The sequence below is a fragment of the Megalopta genalis genome, unplaced genomic scaffold, assembly GCF_051020955.1.
Source record: "Megalopta genalis isolate 19385.01 unplaced genomic scaffold, iyMegGena1_principal scaffold0037, whole genome shotgun sequence".
Lineage (NCBI taxonomy): Eukaryota > Metazoa > Arthropoda > Insecta > Hymenoptera > Halictidae > Megalopta > Megalopta genalis.
The window spans coordinates 1,278,197-1,297,827 of record NW_027476106.1 but is presented as its reverse complement, the minus strand read 5'-3'; the positions used below and the strand labels follow the sequence as shown (position 1 = coordinate 1,297,827).

Sequence of the window (19,631 nt, the reverse complement as noted above, 5' to 3'; positions counted from 1 at the left end):
GCGTGTCAGGGTCGACGTCTCAGCATTTAAATCAGAATCGACTGACGGGAACCGATGGGAATGTGTAGTAGACAGTAGTAAGCCAGTTCATGGTGTATCGGTGGGGCCAATGTCCGGGCAGCGGCGGACTCGAGGAGGCACCCATGACCGTTCCAACGGCGAAGAATACCGGTTTCCCGGCTCGGTGTCCACTATATCAAGGAAGACCATCGCTGGAGCACCACCTCACGGCCACCGCGGTCAGTCTGTGTCCTGTCGACGGTCCTCGCGCATTTTTCCAAGGGAGAGAAGAGAGTTTGGGCCTGTCATCATGCTGTCGCGTCCCAGCCTCCTCCTCGTGCTAATTTATCACGTGCTGGCCAGCCTCTCCGCGCCGGCCACTTACGATCAACGTCAGACCGGCGAACTGAACGTCCAGGTCCACTGGAAGGACCTGCAAATCATTGCACTGTTGGACAAGGAGTTGCTTGACGATTACACGGTAACACGACTGTCAGCGACGGCGCTCGCCGCCGCTGTACATCCATCAGATAACGGCAGATAACGCGATAACGTAAACTATTATCGTTTCAGTTCGTTTTCTCTGCTCGGTGGCCGGGTAGCGACAGCGATGTTCTTTCCATTTGATTGCCCTCCTTTCGCTTCCTCTTCGTTCCAGCGTGCTTCGTCTTCGAACCGTCGACTTCCATCCGTTTCCTCGTGTCAATTTTTGCGCAGCCTTTGTTTATTCGTCTGTTATTCGTGAACGATAGCGATTATTAACTTTAAAAAGATAAATGAAAAAACCGCGTTCAAATGCGGCGAGATTTTACTTACGACTATGTATCGTCGACTTTGCGCTAAGGGCAAATTATATCGAGAAAATTGCGGCTAAATATTTCGCGGGGCTTCGACGCTGCGCCCGACCGTTTAGACTCTCGTGTCGCTCGGATTGCAGCTAGCAGGGGCCGCATCGTTTATTTAAATTCTCCGAGATTGCATAGCGGTAACGCTATTCATTGATTTCGAAGAATAGAAAGAAACGGTAATTTTCGTTTCCACGTTTACGATTCTTGTCTTCTATCAACGGCTTACAGGAGTACGACTACTTTTACGATTACGCCGACTTCACGGTGAAGCCGACAAGCTCGCAGCCGACAAAGCCCCCGGAGACTTCGACAGCTGCTTCGCCCTCGGAAACCACTGCGAAACCTGAGGTCATAGAGCCGCTCGATTCTGCTCAGAACTCGGGTCTTCCTAACGAGGCTTCAGTGTCGAACTCCACCGCTGACGAAGATGCGAGCGAATCTTCCACGACGAGTACCGAAGCGGCTACCGAAAAGATGGAGAACTCTGTCGACGAGACCACGAAGCCCGGAAATACATCTGTGGACGAGGAACGTTCGGAATCCTCTTCTCAAGCGAGCCCAACCAGAATGAAGAAGCGGTGCCGATCCGGTCTCTCGCACGATGCGGAACGTCGTTGCAATCAGATGAGAAACCAGCGACTGTCTCTAATACCGTGAGTACCGACTACATAATTCATTCTGTTCCTTTGGGCATGCTGTAACCAGCACGAATACCATGAGAATTATTTATGAGCCAACAGAACAGCTTGAAGAATATTGCGTTGAAGAACATACGGTAGAATCGACTGTTTCATTTGTCGGAGCAATGGCCATGATGATTTTCATTTGCACTCTCTGTTCCCCAGAATCGCAATGAAGCTTGTGCCGAAACTTCTGGACAGCCTGGTGCGCAGTGGGAAGCATGTGCCGTCATAGGATGCCGATCGGACTGGAACGTGCCACGAATATTCGGCAGGAACCGCGCGCAATTTCTACGGACGAGCTCATGTTCCTCGTTCGCTCAAGCCATGCGTATGCTCGATGCTCCCATATGCTTTGGACACACAGACGCACACATTTTTTATTCGTTCATGGTCGTGCATAGTCCCGCGGTGAAACGTTATCATTGTAAATAAGGCGGGCAAACGGCATGGCTTGCAAACTTGTAGGGACGGTGCAATAAACTTTTCTCTGACATATTCTATTATGCTCTGTGTTTCCTTCTTGATCCTCCATTATACCGTGCGCCTGCAAAAGAAAGATACAGCGTTACCGATGCGTGTGATGTTCGCAAGCAAAAATTTTCCAAGTCTCGAACAATGCTTTTGCGAACACCTTGAACTCGGGGGACAAAAATATAATTACAACTTCTGGATCTTTATCGTGGTAGTCTGTCGACAGACAAGAGGTAATCTCGAGTCTCCAAGTTGTTATCTAATCGCTGGGTAGTGATTTCTCGAGTTTCGTTCAGAGGGTCCGTGAATCGACGAGGCGACAGTTCCGAGATCCTGGGAAAAATAGACGGCGGCGACCCTTTCTCATCCTTGCGCTAGCAAGAAAACGGATAAAAATATCGGGCAATTACGTAACCCGTCTTGGTGGATGGGACTCGTTAACCGGCTAAGTCAATCGGCGACCACGCGAGCCTTGTTACCCTCTCCAGCAGAGTGATGCTCCCTCGATCCATATACGTGGCGATCCGCGGCCGCCAAGGAAGCGGACGACGGATCTCCCACAGTCGAGGATCTGACTTCGCTCAGCTCAGCCGATCCGAGCTGATCCGGGAAGCTACGGCGAAATGGTGCCCCTAGCAAGCTTGCTCTTACTGTCAGGTACGCCGTTGTCATAATTTTCTCCGCGTTTTCTGGTTTCGCCATCTTCTTCAACCCCGTCGACCTTGGCGTCTTCTTCGTGCCTGCATAAAATTGAGAACTAAATAAATTGAACAAATCAGAAACAATGTCAATGTTATATTGATCGTAGCCAAATCAAGAAATAACGAAACAATTAAGAAGAGAATCATTTGTCCATGCAACTCGGCTAACGTAGAATAATTTCACGGTAATATTCGACTAAACGATGCCCCTAGCAAGCTTGCTCTTACTGTCAGGTACGCCGTTGTCATAATTTTCTCCGCGTTTTCTAGTTTCGCCATCTTCTTCAACCCCGTCGACCTTGGCGTCTCCTTCGTGCCTGCATAAAATTGAGAACTAAATAGATTGAACAAATCGGAAACAATGCCAATGTTATATTGGTCTTAGCTAAATCAAGAAATAATAAAACAATTAAGAAGAGAATCATTTATCTATGCAACTCGGTTAACGTAGAATAATTTCACCAATAACATTCGGCTAAATAAGTTGTCATAGAAACTGCAAACAATGCCCGATTCTAGGTTATTGTTTACATATCTTTGCAGGCGTACTGAGCGGATCGTTGGCCGGCATAGAGGCAGCGCCAGCTAGCTACAACCAACGGCAGAACGGCGATGTGAACGTGGACACGAAATGGGATAACTTCGTAATCCTGGTGTTGGATTCGATAGACAAATCTTGGCTGAATAAGTTGACAAGCGAGGTGGCGACGGACCTGGGCTCGCTGGCGTTGATCGGCAGAAGCAACGTCATAAAACATGAGGCGCCCGAGAAACCGTCGGAGGCCATGGTACACGAGACCGAGGAAAGGGAGGAGGGCAGGGAGCCCTACCACGTGGAGATAGTCCGCATACAGAAAGACGATGTTACCGCGGCGGTAACTGAGGACGAGGTGACCGGCACGGCGAAAGAGTCGCCGAAGGCCCAGAAGGACGGTCCGGAGATATCTGTCGGCGTCAAGGCGTCGAAGACGGGGCCCAGGAACCAGAAGAGCCGTGAATTGATCGACGGTCCGCGGAGCAAGAAGGTCCGCGTGGGTTCAATGGTGGACGACCTCGCGCAGGCCGACGATCTCGCGGCGAAGGAGGAGGCGACCGAAGCGGCCAGGCCCGGGATCTCGCTGAAGAAACAGTTGTCCACAAAGGAAGAAGAGGAACCGTCAGGCTTGTCCGACGAACGAAACGAGCTGAGCAATAAACGCGACGAGCTGGTGTTGCTCGGCGACGGCGTCGAGAACTGCGGGCCAGGCAGATACAGGGACAAGTCCGGCACTTGCCAGGAGGACAAAGATTTTTATTGAGATCTTCGGTTCACGTCCCTCTCGTTTTCTCTTCTTGATCGCACGATTCTCTGGTGGTAGATATAATCGTCGAGCTCTCCGTGTTTTGTAAACATGTACCGCTACGGCGACGCCTACGTCAAGGTCAGCGGTACGCGTACGTCTCGACCAGCCTGGTGTCTAGTGATCCAGAGATACATATTATTATTATATTATTGTGATTATGTGAAATTATATTATATTATTATATAATATAATATATATTATATTATAATAGTATAGTTATACAATAGTATAATTTCACAATAATATAATGTAATATAATATAATATAGATTATATTATATTATATTATTGTGAAATTATACTATTATATACTATATTATGCTATACTTATATATTATATTATATTATAATATAATATATATTATATTATATTATACTATTGTGATATATACATTGAGTATATAAAATGGTGCTGTTAGATCATAGAATGACAATTGAACGCTAATTACGACCGCTCAAAGTTTCTGTGCACTGGTGGGCGACTCATTTTCACACTTTCATTATTTATGTCACACGCGGCGTTGCTCGTTCGTATTGTACTGTAAAACAGAAATAAATCGAATGAAAAACTACATCTGTACGTTCGTTTGGAGATGCGATTAAATTTATTTGTTTTCACTTACGACTAGAGAAATGGATTCTGGTAAAATATGAACATGTTTCTTTCCTTTCCTTCGAATAACATAGCCTTCTGCGACGGACTATAAATAAAATTTTTATATAAAAATGAACAACGATCTCTGCGGTTTTTTTTGCGGTGCGAATTGGTTCAAGTTCATCGGTTTTCTATTACGTTCGTCGAGCCGGGAGTAGGGAGGCGCCGCCCGAACCAGGAAGACGACGACGGGTTCGAGGAACGTTCGAGCGTGGCGGAAATGCGAGAGCAAGGGCAAGGTTACGGTAATAGGCCGGCGACTGTGAGAGACAGAGGAACGGGGAAATGAACTCGGCGGGGCCATACGAGGCCGTTGCCCTTTTACAAATCGGTTTCGTTCACGTGTGGGTACCGCGGTACACGCTCTCGCATTTACACGCCAACGCGTTCTCGCGCGCGCGTCCTTATCGCGTTCGACACGCCACCATTGGCCGATAGAAAACCGGTCAGCTTGAACGCGTTCTCTCCGTTTTTCATTTATTGGCATGGGGAATAAGTTCGTAGCGTTTTTATCAAGCTATTCGAAGGCGATTTTCTTTGTTGTTGTTTTCATTAAGCTCGCGAGGCATCCAGGCTACCATCGGTAAATCCCATTGAACGAAGACGCTCGAGAATCGTTTTACGATCGCAGTTCATTTCTTCGGTCAATTCACGACTTGTATGGCGACAGTCCTCCGTCAAAAGTGCTTCGAGACGCTCTTCGTCGAATTCAGAAGGTCTTCCCGCTGCGGAGTCGCGTCGTCGACGTCGAAATCGCCATTTTTGTACTTCGCAAACCATTTTTTTTCTTCTCCGTATACGTTGCAGATGTCCCGGGCTGCTTCAGCAGCTTCTTGGCCTCGATGAAAAACGAAGAAGAGAGAGTAGGTGTCCAAAAACGTTGCTTTTTACCTCCTGGATATTCCATTTCTAAGCATCAAAAGTAATGAAAAAATTAAATTACTCAAAAAGACGATTAGCACGGTTTTGTAGAGTGAATATTATATTTATATTATAATATATAAATATATATTTATATTATATTTATTATATTATATTATTTATTATTATATTATATTTATATTATAATAATATTAATATATATACTTATATGTAGTGAATATTATACACTTTGTCAAACAGCAAAAAATCGTTGTAATCGTTGTTGTCGAGGCTATTTTAATTCGAGATCCAAAACATGTTCTCTGATCGACAGTATTTCCATTTTGTACGATTTAATACGATTTATTCGTATGAAATCGAGCCTGTTGGTAAGTAGAATACCTACAATTTCAACGGTTTTTTAAATTATTAACGAACCTTATACCGTTACAATTATTCAGAAAAATAGTATAGCAATTCTTAGCGGCGCCTCAGAGCGCAAAGGGTTAAACGTACGAATAATTAGTTCAATATATACTCACGAGTAAACTTAAATAACCAAGTTTCGTTTCATTGGTTCCGATTACTAGCCCCCTCCCTCTCCAAAAAATGTATTCATTTTATGCTAGTGTATATCGAACCCTGATGTGAGAATTTCCAGGTTATAAAAAGGTACTTAAAAGTACTTAAAAGTAGTTCGACATAGCTTCGAGCCTTTTATAAATAGCATCCAAATCTTGGAAATGAAAATTCTGTAACCAGTTGTCTTCGCCGAAGCACATACATGCTTATAGGGCGTTCGAACCTATCTTACAGAGGACCGCGTATGTTCGAAAGTATGTACATAACCTCGTAGAGGTTCGCGTACACTTGCAAAACATGCTTCCTCTCATCTCTCCTAATAATAGCCCACGCGACCGCATAGTTGCACGATAGAAGATTCACGGATCAACGGTGAAACACGATATATCGTGCCGATCATGCGTCGCATCCCCGTCGAGTAAGATCTCAACGTCTTGTTGGGCTTGTAAAAAATATCGATTCGAAGAGATTACGCTCCGCGCCGCTACGTATGCAAGAGAACGTACACGCAGCAGCGTGGGCTACGGGTTCTTGAACTTGCCCGACGATCTGTTTCCGTGCCAGGTGGGGACCGGGATCGCCGGTCGGCGAGGAGACGTCACATCTCGCCGATCCTCCGCATCGTCAGGACGTCCGTTGCTCGCCGGGAGCCCTTGTTTTTTTCTCGTTCCTCATCGAGCGGTCATCGAGCGACGAATCGTATTGTCGCAACGTCGCCTTAAATCGCCGTCGGTCCTGAATTATTTTCGGCAAGAGAATAATAACACGACGCTTCTGTAACACGCCGGAACGGAAGTCTGACGTTATAGAAGAAGAGGAAGAAGTAGAAGAAGTCTCGATAGATATCTACGTCGATAATCGCAACGCGCATCGATGTCATCGATCAACATGAGGGTCTTCAAGACAGCGCTGCTGCTAGTCGCGCTGCTCTCGAACAGGGGCGAGTGCCTTCCGCTCACGAACGAGACGTCGACCGTGGATCAAACGACCCCGTTCCCCGATTCCACCTCGGTGGCCGATCATTACGATCAACGGCAGGAAGGGGGCGAAAATTATCGCGTTCACGTGGGCGGCGTCGTGGTCGTGATCGCGCCCGTCGAGGCGCTTCTTCTGGCCAGCGCCGCCGCCGCTGGCGACAGGCCCAACCTGTCGCTCTCTAACCTGGCCAAGCCGACCCCCAGCAAACCGGAAACCGAGCAGAAACCTCTGCCATCGCCCAAGACAGCGACCAGGTATTTCCATTTGCATAACAATCCTGCTAGATATTCATTTTTTTTCTTCGTCCGCCTCGGCCGAGCTGCGAAAACTTGCGCAAGTTCAAATTGAAATTTAATAGAATTTATTTATTATTTAATAGAACTTAAATTTATAATATAATATAATATAATAATAATATAATATAATAGAATATAATAGAATAGAATTTATTTCTCCGATTTACCTCGGAGATTCGAATCCAAAGGGTGCTAAAGTTAATTCATTCCTTCGTTCTTGCTGCTTGAAAACAGCGTTCGCGCTAATTTGTTTATAGTCTGTAAATATATAAATTTTGATTTATTCCTATTCTTGATATTGTTTTGCATTCGATCGATGGAATACTTGACAACTGAATTTCTGTACTCTTCGTGCTTTTTCAAGTTGAAGATTACGCACTTATTTAACCGTTGTACGAAATTGCGATAAATCGAAGATCTTGACTCTTCTCTCGAGGCTCGAGTTATCGCCAGGCTCGTTTCGGTTTCTGCCGCCAGGGCGGCGCGCTCGGGCTCGCGGTAAGCCCGGGAATTTCAAATGCGCTTATTATTACACGTTGTAAATGGTGATTAATTTAATAGAATCTAATTTCGTAATGGTGTGATTAAGTTAACGGAGGTCTTTGTTACAGGGCCGGGACACGTTTGACGAATTTATTGGCCCCGTTCTTGCAGCGGATCCGTCAGGATTGAAGATTTTATATAGACAGGATAGAATATAAGGTTCCATCGATTCATCGTTAATAGACTATGGATTTGGAATTGTGTATTTAACCCTTTGCCGTACTTCAACGATACGTACTTCACGGATCGAACTCGTGGCGGAGATTTCTAGTAATAAGCTGATAGGAATCGAATTCCATTCTATTGGGTTGGCAACTGAGTAATTGCCGATTTGTTCAATGAAATAAAAATTTGTTTTTACTTGGAACGAAGTTTAATCTGTAATGTATTTTCCATTTTGTTCGATGACCTTTTTGCCATCTCTCTGACAACTTGAAAATTCCACGCTCGTAGAAAGTCTGATCGTTTTCGGCCAAAAACTGGGTTAAGTGAGATTTTACAGCGTCGTCATCGTTAAAAGTTTTACCACGAAGGGAGTTGTCCAGGGATCGAAATAAGTGGTAATTCGATGGCGCGAGATCAGGGCTATATGGGTAACATCGATTCCCAATCAATATCCATCAATTTTTGCCGAGTGGACAAAGACGTGTGCGGCCTAGCATTGTCCTGCTGGAAAATGACACCTTTACGATCGACCAATTCTGGTCGCTTTTCCTTGACCGTTGCATTCAATTTGTCCAGTTGCTAACATTCACGGATAATGAAAAATAACATAATAATAATAATAATAATAATAATTTTATAATATAACATTTACGGATATCATAAAAATGGGAGTGAGAGACATCTATAACTGAAATCGGCAATTACTTAGTTGCCAACCCAATATTATTACCGATATTTAAACATTCAAGTGTAGATGCAATCAGACAGTGAATACAATGTTTCGTTCTCTTCGAAGAAATCATTGCGATCAAAAGTGTTCTAATCATTGTAATTATAAAAAAAAAAATGGTACGGCAAGAGGTTAATGAGAAATGTCCACGGTCTACTCATTAGCTTCCGCATAATCGTGTAGTACTTTTTCTCATTAGTTGGTGGAAAGTGTTTGGGAAACGCGGTACAGCAATGTCTCCCTTACTGACGCTCAGATTACAGCAATGTCTCCCTTACTGACGCTCAGATTACAGCAATGTCTCCCTTACTGACGCTCGGATTGTCCACTAAAATGAATAATTTGGGAATAGGAGACACGATTATTTGAGTCTCGCGGCTCATTTTTATAATTGTGGACAATTTTTTATAACTATAAAAATAAACCGCAAGGCTCGAATTAATCGTATCCACCTCTTCCCAAATTGCCCATTTTCGTGGTCGATCTGAGCGTCAATTAGGGAGACACTTACTGTAGTGCGAAACAGTTACAATTTGCTTTACACACACGCGCACACACACGCGCGCTCACACACACACACACACACACACAAACACACACACACTCGGGAACATAATACACAATCTGTTGTTATCGAAACGAAATTTATTTGATTAGAAATTAAAATACATTATTCATGAATTCTTTTTGGTATATCATCACAATACTTTGTATAAAAAATGCTTAGGACTATGCTCCTCAGAATTTACATTGTCTGGGTGGAATCGTTTATTCTTAAAAAGAACAAAAAGAAAATCAAGGAGAGAGAGAGGAGAGAGAGAGACAAAACGATCATCACTTTTTCACACGGACATTACAGATACGGTTGATATATATATATATATATATATATATATATATATATAGTAAATAACGTGTACTCCAACGAAAAAGGGGGGCGAAAAATTCAGTTTGTTTTTCTTTTTTCTTCATAACGGGAACGTAGTGAAATAGTAAATAAGGTGTTTACAAATGGTCATTTATATATATATGTATATATATACAATGTCCTGAACTTACAACTTGACGGATCAATTGTGAATCATGGAAGCGAGTACAAGAATATGTTTTTTGAAATATATCTCACCATTTAAAATAGAAAGTAGCTCTGTGTAATGTGTTGTTCACACCTTCTGTATTCTTTACACCCGAAAGACTCGTCCTCGAGTCGTCGGAGTCAGCCTGTGTCCATCCATCGTTAAAATTTCGTTCTCAACGGAAAAGATCGTTCTTGCTTAATTTTTTCTTTTTAAATATCGAGGATTTTTTTGTTAGAACAACTGCGACAAACAACGGATCAAACGATATTCGACGAACAATGAAATTCGTTTCTTGTACATTTATGTCTTATACAACCCCTGGCAGACGGCAAACCCGTTCAGCAATATCGAACGATTGCAATGATAATGCAAAATATAATACAAGAACAAAAAGCCTTTCGTCAACGCAATACGGTGCGAATTTAAATTACAAGAATTCAAAAGATTTGTATAATCTCAACGATTACAATAGAAAACGTCGGGAACATATTTAATTCGTCTTATCCGGTGGTCGCAGCGTTATTTTTAACCCTTTGCACTCGAAGCAATTTCAATTGAAAAACTAAAACAATTTTTCTGATCTATAGCATTTCCATTTTACACGACAAAGCGCATTTTACGCACATGAAATTGAATCCTGCGATTCATACAACGGTTACGCTATTGACAATTGTTTAAATTTAAGCTCTGATGACATTAAAATTATTTTGCAACGAGATACAAGATTTCTAGCAGTCGCCACTCGAGCGCAAAGGGTTAATATATCGGGTATGTTCTGCCAGGAATAGCATGAGTCCGTACGCTCGCGATGCAACGTTGTGCCGTAAAACTAATATATACCCTGTGTCTCACGTTAAAAGTGTTCCGTTTATTTATTTATATATTTTTTGTCATCCTTTTTTGTTTCGTCAATACTCGAACGAGGAAGTGAAGCTTTTTTTCGTGAATAGAGTGTTTTGTTGTCCTTCAAGGTGGACCGAGACCTGTGTACATCCGTTTTCGCTGTCGCGGAGGAATTTCGACCACTCTCACGAGAGAATTACGTTCGTTTAGAAGCACAATCTGGTCGGTGCTCTCGGTGGGCATATGAGAAGAGTCGATTCGTTAGAGCTACGAGTTTTTAAGTAAATTCCTTGGTTCGTCGGTTACACTCGAAGCGAATTCTCTCAACCGCGAATTAATTCTAGAGCGCGGTTAACGTCTAAACCCTTAACAATAAATTACGCTAGACGAGAAACGATAGTGATCCGAACCGTGGTGCGGGTCGAAGTAACGATCTCGGCTGAACAATAGAACGCCGGCAGGCAAGGTTCACGGTAATTCTAGACTGGTCATCGATTCAGCGTCGAAATCATACGGGGTAGGGGGAGGTTTTGTTTACGGTTATATACATGAAACGCGACTCGACGAGGAGAAATACTGAAGCGCACGAGTATAGTTTGGCTGCACGACCGAACGAAGAAAGCTGTACACGACTTCGACACACGCGGAAACATATTTTATTATAATAATAGCTCGTCGACTAATGTCGCTCCGACTAATCACCAATGGCATCGCTCGGCGAGAGAGAAATAATACGTGTTTTTCTCTGTCGATAAAATTCATCATAGAACACCGACGCACGGTTGTGCAAACGATAACACACGGCCAATGGCGGACTATCGCATCCTGGAGCCCGTCGCGACAAATTATCGTGCACGTTTGTCCATGCTAAATGAAACAGTGTTTGTTTTCTCGTACGCGAATCACAAAAGTATTTCTGTTAGTGAGTCGACGACGGAAGGAAATGTCGAAGAAGAGAAGAGAAATGTTACACGGATCTCCGATTGAAGATATTTCTTTTGACGATGAACACGAACGAACGGTTTTTAAAATGGCACTATTTGTTTTTTAGAGTTTACAGCGTGGTGATTGTTCTCATAATATTGTTCCCTCCTCTTCGACGTCACCTTCCGTCCTCGACGTCGGCCCGAAACATTTATACATGTCGTTTTCGTCATCCTGTATAAAATCGTAGACTGGGGCAAACAACGTTTTTCCGAGCCCCACGGATGCCGTAATTCGTTATTGTACGCGATAGGCTCGCCAGCCATTTCGCACGTCGCCGATAAACTGTGATTCAATAGTAATAATCAGATGGAAAACACACACACACACGCGTGCTTTAGGAAGGAAGTTGAGCCGCTGCGTTAGCGTTGAGATCTTCGTAGTCTCCCGGTTCCCCGGGACCGCTATTATTAGCGACTGCGGACTCGTGAAATTTTAATTCCTCCTTAACCGCCTATAGGGGAATTATTCCATTTGACATCTTGTTGAAACAGTCGATTGCTCGTCAAAATAACGGTGGCTCAAGAAAAAAACGACGCGCGCCGTGAAGCATGTTACAGATATGTGTCGGTAACGTCACCGGCAATTACCTCTTTGAACAGAAGTCGACAGTTCTCCATCACGCTGCGACGCCTGTCCGACGAGTTGCTCAGAATCTCGTCGGACTGATGCAGGTTGTCCACTATCTTGCGCATCTCCTCCAACTCGGTGACGGTCACCTCCAATTTCGTCTCCAGATCGGACCTGCAAACGATACTCTGTAATTTGTCGCTTCGCGGTTTCGCGTTGAAAAATAACTACCGAGAGCATGCCGACGATCTTAGCTTAGATTTGTACGGCGAATACAGTAATGTCTCTCTAATTGACGCTCAGCTTGTCCAAAAAAAAAAGAATGGACAATTTGGGAAGAGGAGATACGATTATTCGAGCCTTGCGGCTCGTTTTTATAGTTACGAATTGTCAACAACTATAAGAAAGATACGAATAATCGTATCTCCTCTTTCCAAATTATCCATTTTAGTGGACAATCTGAGCGTCAGTAAGGGAGACATTACTATAATCTGAGCGTCAGTAAGGGAGACATTACTGTAATCTGAGCGCCAGTTAGGGAGACATTACTGCGATACGTGGAAGAGAATGTGAAACGCGAGCATACTTTTCCTCTTTCAGTTCCTGAATGCAGGTGTCGTTGTCGAGCTGAATGATCCGCAACACCTTCAGCAATTTTGTCAGCAGATTGTCCACGTCAATTACTTGATCAACGAGACCGACCGCGGGACAGTAATCCGAAGCCAGCGGACCATCGTTGGTGCCGGTGTCGGATTCGCTGATCGAGTCGCAATCGTCGTCCTCTTCGTTCTCCACCTACAAGGTTTTTACCTTAATTTGATATCCGGTTCGCACAGAAACAGAATCCCTTTGTTACATAAATAATGGACACGAGTACGTATATTACTACAGAGTGTCCCGAAAATGTCTCGCAATCCGGAAATGGCGGGTTCCTCGGATCATTCGAAGCAGCTTCTTCCTTTACAAAAATGTTCTCCAAGGCATCGTTAACGAGTTATCAACGAAAAAAAGTGCGCCAATAAGAATTGAGTACGGCTGACGCGAGGCGGCCCAGCCAACCAGCGCGCGAAGCCCGGTTCCGCTCATTGGCTCGGCTGTCTCGCGCTAGCCGCGCTCGCCGAACTAACGAGTGCGCGATCCCCAGCTGCGCGCTGATTGGCTCCGCCGCCTCGCGTCAGCCGAGCTCGCTGAGCCAACGAGCGCGCGAGGCCCAGTACCGCTCATTGGCTCGGTCGCCTCGCGCCAGCCGAGCTCGCCTCTCATTGGCGCACTGTTTTTCGTTGATAACTCGTTAACGGTGCCTCGGAGAAAATTTTTGCAAAGGAAAAAGTTGCTTCAAATAACCCGAGGAACCCGCCACTTTCGGATTGCGAGACATTTTTGGGACACCCTGTACATATTAAAGATATCTGAAAGGTATACCTTGCGACGGTGCAAAATCGCTTGCGTGAGATTGGTGAGGCTAGAACACTCGTCGTTGGTGCGAGTCTTTTTGAGATTGCTCTCGTCGACGGTCTCCGGGAAGCTCAGAGCTCTGCGTAGAGAGTCGCTACTCGAGACCATGTTGTGCGAATAGGTGTCGGGCAGAGGAACATCTTCCAGGACGCTCTCCATCATCAAGCAAGGTTCTGTCTCGAAATCGAGCAGATCCGACGAGGACTCCATGCTTAATTCTTCTTGGAAGCAAATGATTTTTATTGTTAAACTTTCTTCAGCTACTTTTCACCTTTTATTCTTTTTTTCCAATGCTAAACGAGCGAGTTTGGATAGTATACCTCTGTAAATTTGCTTCGCCGACTCTAATGAGGACTTCTTGTCGGTGTTTTTCGTCGCGAAAGGATGTGTCGCCGCGTTCCGAATCGCGCCGATCACCGCGGAGACGAAGGAACCGCTCTTTGGACTAGGAGTGCACTCTTTCAGGCTGTGTTTCGAGCTAACAGGACTGGACTCGATGCTACTATTGCTTCTACTGTACGCTTCATTGTGATATATTACATCCTGAAGAGAGAACACGGTATAGCTAAACGGCTCGAGGAGGGTAACAATAAAGTATTACAGTGAAAAGCGAGCGTTTACCTCGAGGTCCTTTACAGAGATATTGTAGGAAGTGATCAACTGATCTACCAATCCCTCTAACCTAGTTCCCAAACCGGAAAGCGCGACCGCAGCCCCGGAAACTGCGGCGCCTTGCGTGAGCAACAGTTCTCTGCTTCGTCGTTCGACAGCGTTCAGTTTCATGCTCATAGATAAATTTTCTTGCCTGTAATGGAAACAAGAAGATTAAAAAAAAATTGCGGTCAAGACACGCGGTCGAGTCTTCCTGGTTCGAACCCGTACCTTCGTTGCTCGCTGATCCTAACTAGGTGTTTGCATTCCTCCGTTTGCCTTTCCAATTCCATCTCACGCTTAGTCAGCATCTCTTCCTTCTTGGACAGCTGGAAAACCCATCGGAATTGTATCAGACACGATGAACACATTTATCATAAAATGTTTCATTACCGTTAGACAAAATAACAAAATAATGAATTTAACCTCTGTCTCTGCCTCCTTCAGAGCCTCCGCTAAAGTAGCTTTCTCCTCTTGAAGGAAATCCTGCATCTCGGCCGACTCCGCCTCTAGCTCTTGTTGCTGCTGCAACAACGCTTTCTGGGCTGCCAGGCTCTTCTCCAAATCCTGAACAAGTAAACGTAACGTTAGCTATCTTTAATCGTGTCTTCTTAATGTAAGTTTGTCCCAAAAATTTCTCGCAATCCGAAAGTGGCGGCATCCTCGGGTCATTCGAAGCAACTTTTTCCTTTGCAAAAATTTTCTCCGAGGCACCGTTAACGAGTTATCAACGAAAAATAGTGCGCCAATGAGAGGCGAGCTCGGCTGGCGCGAGGCGTCGAGCCAACGAGCGCGGCTGGCGCGAGGCGGCGGAGCCAATCAGCGCGCAGCTGGGGATCGCGTGCTTGTTAGCTCGGCGAGCGCGGCTAGCGCGAGACAGCCGAGCCAATGAGCGGAACCGGGCTTCGCGCGCTGGTTGGCTGGGCCGCCACGCGTCAGCCGTACTCGATTCTTATTGGCGCACTGTTTTTCGTTGATAACTCGTTAACGGTGCCTCGGAGAACATTTTTGTAAAGGAAGAAGCTGCTTCAAATGATCCGAGGAACCCACCATTTCCGGATTACGAGACATTTTTGGGGCACACTGTATTTATGGATATCCAAATGGTTGAAAGAATATTCGGAGAAAACGATTCAAAAGACCGATGTGAAATTTAAAGAAATTGCGCTTGTTCCGACAAGTGGCGCTGCTTACGGCGAAATTCCGAAACAAAACAACAATTCCGTACAACGCCAAAACACGTATTGGCATAACGCTCGAACCGTTGGACCGCTCGAACCGCATGCCAAGCCATGCAGGAGCTACCAGTTACTACGAGGACGCGGAACCTCGTCAGCAGACAACTGGTGGTGCCGAGCTCTTTCTAAGCTCTACCGGCTCAGCAGGTCGGTTCCCGAGTGAGAAAATGTGCAGTCGGTAACTCGGCTACCACAGTTTCAGCGTTTTACCATTACGTGATTTGGCGTTGTACGGATCCCAGCTTTGTTTCGGAATTTCGTCGTAAGCGGCGCCACTTGTCAGAACAAGCGCAATTTTTTAAATATTACAGCGGTCTTTCGAATCATTTTCTCGGAATATTCTTTCAACCGTTCCATACAAAGAATGTTAACCCATTGACTGCCATGAAAAATTAGCGCGTCTTGCCCCGGGTGCCACGGTTTTTCATTTTAAAGAAAACATGAAGTTTTACAAAATATAATAATATGATATATATGATATATAATAATATGATATATATGATATATACTGATATAATATTACAATGGCATTTACAGTATTTTTTTATCGACAATCAATATGTTCTCTACGCTATATACATTTATCATTCATCCTTTCAAATAGTTCCTAACTCAAACAGCCATTTGTAGCCAATCTAAACTTGCAGCACCCACTGCGAGACATCTCGTAGTTGGCAGTGAATGGGTTAAATGCCTAGTAAATAACTAACTAACTATTTGTCGAGGGATCTTACCCTGCTCAGCATGCGGCACAATGACTGAAGATCCGCTATTTCCAGCTGCTGATTAGCCACAACTTGTCCCGACGACTGTAAATGGCACTCCAGCTCCAGGAAACTGTCGCTACCCTCTGAAACGACACGGCGCGGTTAAACGAATAATAAACGAGGAATCTAATTGGTTAAGAATCTAATTGTAAGTAGAGAATTGTACCCGCGTGTTCCGACTGAGGTGTCCCAAGCATGGCGAGTACTCTCTGAGCGTTCCTGTCCAGCTCCTGCCTAGCAAACGCATGGTCCGCCTGCTCCTCTTCAAGCAGCCGCTTCACCTCGGTGATCTCGGCCTTGAGCTTCTCGTTCTCCTGCTTCTGGCTGCTGGTCTCTTCGGTCAGCCTCTTCAGATCGCCCTGCATGGTGTGCATGTCGTCCCACGTGCCCTCCGTCTGGCACCCTTCGTGCAGTCTCTCGACCACTTCCGGGCCGGCGACCACCGTCGGAACGCCGGACAAAGCGTTCTCTATGTCCTGACCAGTCAGACCAGTTTGCACGCTGGTCTCGTGATAGATACGAGTCTTCTCGGCCACCTTGTGCCTCGGATAGGGCGGCAGGCTCTTGTGAACGGACGACTCCTTGCCGACGCCGCCTTTCTTCTCGGCCTGCCTGCTCAAACTGGCGTCCCTGCTGCCCGACCTGCTTCTGGTCAGCTTGTCGGTCTTCTCGCCGGCCTTGGGAATACTAATCTTGTTCCGGTTCCTCCTTGGCAGGGTGGCGTACGTGTCCAACGCTTTATTGTCTGCGCTCATTGTCATCATCTTGTCGGGCCTGGAGATTCGGGACGAGTCCCCGCGGCCGTTGTAAGGCACCCTGGGAGTGCCGAGTGGCTTGCGGACCTCCTCGGACGGTGTAGAACTAGGGGTACGGGCGCCTCTGGTGCTGGATCCGCCTCGGGACCTGCAGCTGCCAGAACCGCCGCCGGTACCTCTTCCACGCTGCGCCAGATCCTTGTTGATCTCTGTGGTCAGCGCTGATGGCAGTGAATCGGGGATTGGTCTCGTCCTGGTGCGCGGGGTCACCGAAACAGCCCCGGAACGGAACGTCGTCGACACCCGGTTGCCCGAGGGCGTGCCCTCCAAGGAGGCCTCCTTCACCGTCGACTTCTCCCTGGACCTGGCCCTTGTCACCGGTTGCGTTTTGCTCAGGATGCTTCTCGGCGTCGCGGTTCTGGGCTTCGACCTGAACATTTTAGAAAGACAATTTTATGAAATTATATAGGAAATTTTATATATATATTATATATATATATATAAAATATAAAATAATATATATAATATATTATAATAAATATTATATAAATATATATAAAATATATATGTAAAATTAATATAATAATATAATTATATATATTATTTATTAAATCCTATATAATTTTATGAAATTATATAGGGTTGTCGATGATAGCATACCTGGGCGTAGCCGCCGCGTAGCTGGTGGTCAGAGGGGTCGGCTTGGCCCTGACATTTTTCTGCGCCTCGGTCGCGGTCGCTTTCTTCTTGCCGACGCTCGACGCGGCCACCGTCCTCTTCGTGTTCGTTCGGTTCGCTCTGGCGGACACGCTGCCCGCGATCGACGAGCTCTCGCTGCCACCCTCACTGGTGCCCTCCCCGCCGGTGGTCAGCCTGACGTCGTCGGGAAGGGTGGCGCAGGGGTCCTCGTAAACGGAGCAACAGCTCACTAAACTAGAGTCGCAGGAGGCCTCGTCCAGGCCGCCGCAACTGCTCGCGTAGTCTAGGCTGTTTCTGCTTCGCGCCTGCAACAATCGTACAGAGTTGATGAACCGTTCGAAAAGCGAACAATTTTGTTGCCAAATAAACCGTTTGGCTTAAATCATTAATAAATAAATAAATAGACAGATAGATAAATCAATCAATCATCCAATCAATTAATCAAAAGATAAATAGATAAATAAATAAATAAATAGACAGATAGATAAATCAATCAATCGAAAGATAAATAAATAAATAAATAGATAGATAGATAAATAAATCAATCAAAAAATAAACAGATAGACAAACAAATAAATAAATAAATCAATAGACAGATAGATAAATAAATAAACAAATAAATCAATAGAGAGATAGATAAATAAATAAATAAATAAATAAATAAATAGATAGATAAATAGACAGATAGATAAAGAAAGAAAGAAATAGATAGATAGATAAATGAATAAATAAATAAATAAATAGATAAATATATAAATAAATATATAGATAAATAAATAGATAAATATATAGTTAAATAAATAGATAAATATATAAACAAATATATAGTTAAATAAATAGATAAATATATAAACAAATAAATAAATAGAAAATAAATAAATAAATAAAATAAATAAATATATATAAATAGATAGATAAATAGCCTCGGCTCCCATTCACAATCTGTACGGCGGCCGAGTCGAAGTCGAAGGGAACCGTGTTTAATAATTGACCAGCGCGACGCGACCCGCCTCCTTTTCGCGCTCGGATCGATGGATCTTTACCCTTGGAACCTCGGTGGCGCAACCCTCGACGCCGCTGTCGCTGCCGTCCTTGCTGTCCTTTCCCTCGCCGGCGTAATCCTTCCTGTCCACGGACAGCGTCTGATCGGTCTTATGGGCCTCCGACTCCGTCACATGGATGACCGTGATGTTGCAGTCGCTGTTCATCGTGCCGTCGGGATCCTCCTCGTTCAACAGCGCGCTCGTGTCGACCAATGGGGACGCGAGATCCTCCGGGACCCCTGAATCCTGCCGCGCCACATTCTGCACGGGGGACACCACTTTCAGGCTATTGTCCTCGAGAGGCGTCTCCATCTCGAGGCTAGCTTGCTCGGTGCTCGGGCTGGCGCTCATTTCGTTGGTGCCATCCTGGAAACACAATGGAAATTACTTTTCTTTTTACCAGCGTTCTCATTCTCTTCTACTCTGGTCCCGTCGGGCCGGGTTCGGTCCCGGTCCGCGCTGTCTTAATACGGCGACGGTTACGAGGCGATCTCATTTGGAACAAAAAAAACATTTTAATTATGTCCGTTAACCGATCAGAGCTATGGCTTGACGAGTATACTCGTTGTCGTCGCTTGATTCTCGCGACGCGCATATACATATAGGCGCGCCCTCTGTGAAGGAAGCGCCACAGTTAACCGATCGACGAGTTTTCATTATCGAGTTCGCACTATTTTCACGGCTCCGGCGTT

General features: G+C 45.1%; 4 protein-coding genes and 1 long non-coding RNA gene across 9 annotated transcripts in view; 3 read left to right on the top strand and 2 right to left on the bottom strand.

Annotated features, from left to right (window-relative positions):
- The first annotated feature begins 109 nt into the window (after positions 1 to 109).
- Positions 110 to 2,034, top strand: LOC117221269 (uncharacterized). The gene is made up of 3 exons (XM_033472083.2): positions 110 to 481; positions 1,077 to 1,501; positions 1,694 to 2,034. The coding sequence occupies exons 1-3, from the start codon at positions 110 to 112 to the stop codon at positions 1,761 to 1,763; spliced, it is 867 nt and encodes a 288-aa protein (XP_033327974.1). The 3' UTR covers positions 1,764 to 2,034.
- A 170-nt stretch (positions 2,035 to 2,204) lies between these two features.
- Positions 2,205 to 4,617, top strand: LOC143261141 (uncharacterized). 2 transcript variants are annotated; one of them, XM_076527746.1, is made up of 2 exons: positions 2,205 to 2,659; positions 3,247 to 4,617. In XM_076527746.1, the coding sequence occupies exons 1-2, from the start codon at positions 2,626 to 2,628 to the stop codon at positions 3,999 to 4,001; spliced, it is 789 nt and encodes a 262-aa protein (XP_076383861.1). In that variant the 5' UTR covers positions 2,205 to 2,625; the 3' UTR covers positions 4,002 to 4,617. The 2 variants fall into 2 exon arrangements, with proteins under 2 accessions (XP_076383861.1, XP_076383862.1); XM_076527747.1 differs by lacking the exon at positions 2,205 to 2,659 and adding an exon at positions 2,806 to 2,937.
- On the bottom strand, positions 3,974 to 5,599 carry LOC117221270 (uncharacterized). The gene is made up of 3 exons (XR_004490466.2): positions 4,669 to 5,599; positions 4,438 to 4,584; positions 3,974 to 4,160 (listed from the first exon to the last, which is right to left on the bottom strand). It is a non-coding gene; the product is annotated as an uncharacterized LOC117221270 (long non-coding RNA).
- Positions 5,600 to 6,610: 1,011 nt separating this feature from the next.
- Positions 6,611 to 9,996, top strand: LOC117221324 (uncharacterized). Its single transcript, XM_033472192.2, has 2 exons — positions 6,611 to 7,375; positions 8,029 to 9,996. Exons 1-2 carry the CDS (start codon positions 7,017 to 7,019, stop codon positions 8,087 to 8,089), a joined length of 420 nt encoding a protein of 139 aa, XP_033328083.2. The 5' UTR covers positions 6,611 to 7,016; the 3' UTR covers positions 8,090 to 9,996.
- corn (microtubule-binding protein cornetto) overlaps positions 9,483 to 19,631 on the bottom strand; it is a 60,529-nt gene continuing 50,380 nt past the window's right edge. For 3 of the 4 annotated variants that reach the window (XM_033472215.2, XM_033472214.2, XM_033472212.2), the window contains exons 2-13: positions 18,940 to 19,305; positions 17,858 to 18,201; positions 16,609 to 17,627; positions 16,410 to 16,525; positions 14,864 to 15,004; positions 14,669 to 14,766; positions 14,408 to 14,591; positions 14,107 to 14,329; positions 13,754 to 14,007; positions 12,918 to 13,126; positions 12,352 to 12,505; positions 9,483 to 12,215 (exon numbers count right to left, since the gene is read on the bottom strand). In XM_033472215.2, coding sequence (XP_033328106.2) covers positions 12,099 to 12,215; positions 12,352 to 12,505; positions 12,918 to 13,126; positions 13,754 to 14,007; positions 14,107 to 14,329; positions 14,408 to 14,591; positions 14,669 to 14,766; positions 14,864 to 15,004; positions 16,410 to 16,525; positions 16,609 to 17,627; positions 17,858 to 18,201; positions 18,940 to 19,290 — 3,210 coding nt within the window. In that variant the 5' untranslated portion in view covers positions 19,291 to 19,305 and the 3' untranslated portion in view covers positions 9,483 to 12,098. The remainder of the gene's footprint in view (positions 12,216 to 12,351; positions 12,506 to 12,917; positions 13,127 to 13,753; positions 14,008 to 14,106; positions 14,330 to 14,407; positions 14,592 to 14,668; positions 14,767 to 14,863; positions 15,005 to 16,409; positions 16,526 to 16,608; positions 17,628 to 17,857; positions 18,202 to 18,939; positions 19,306 to 19,631) is intronic. The other variant, XM_033472213.2, reaches the window with a different exon arrangement.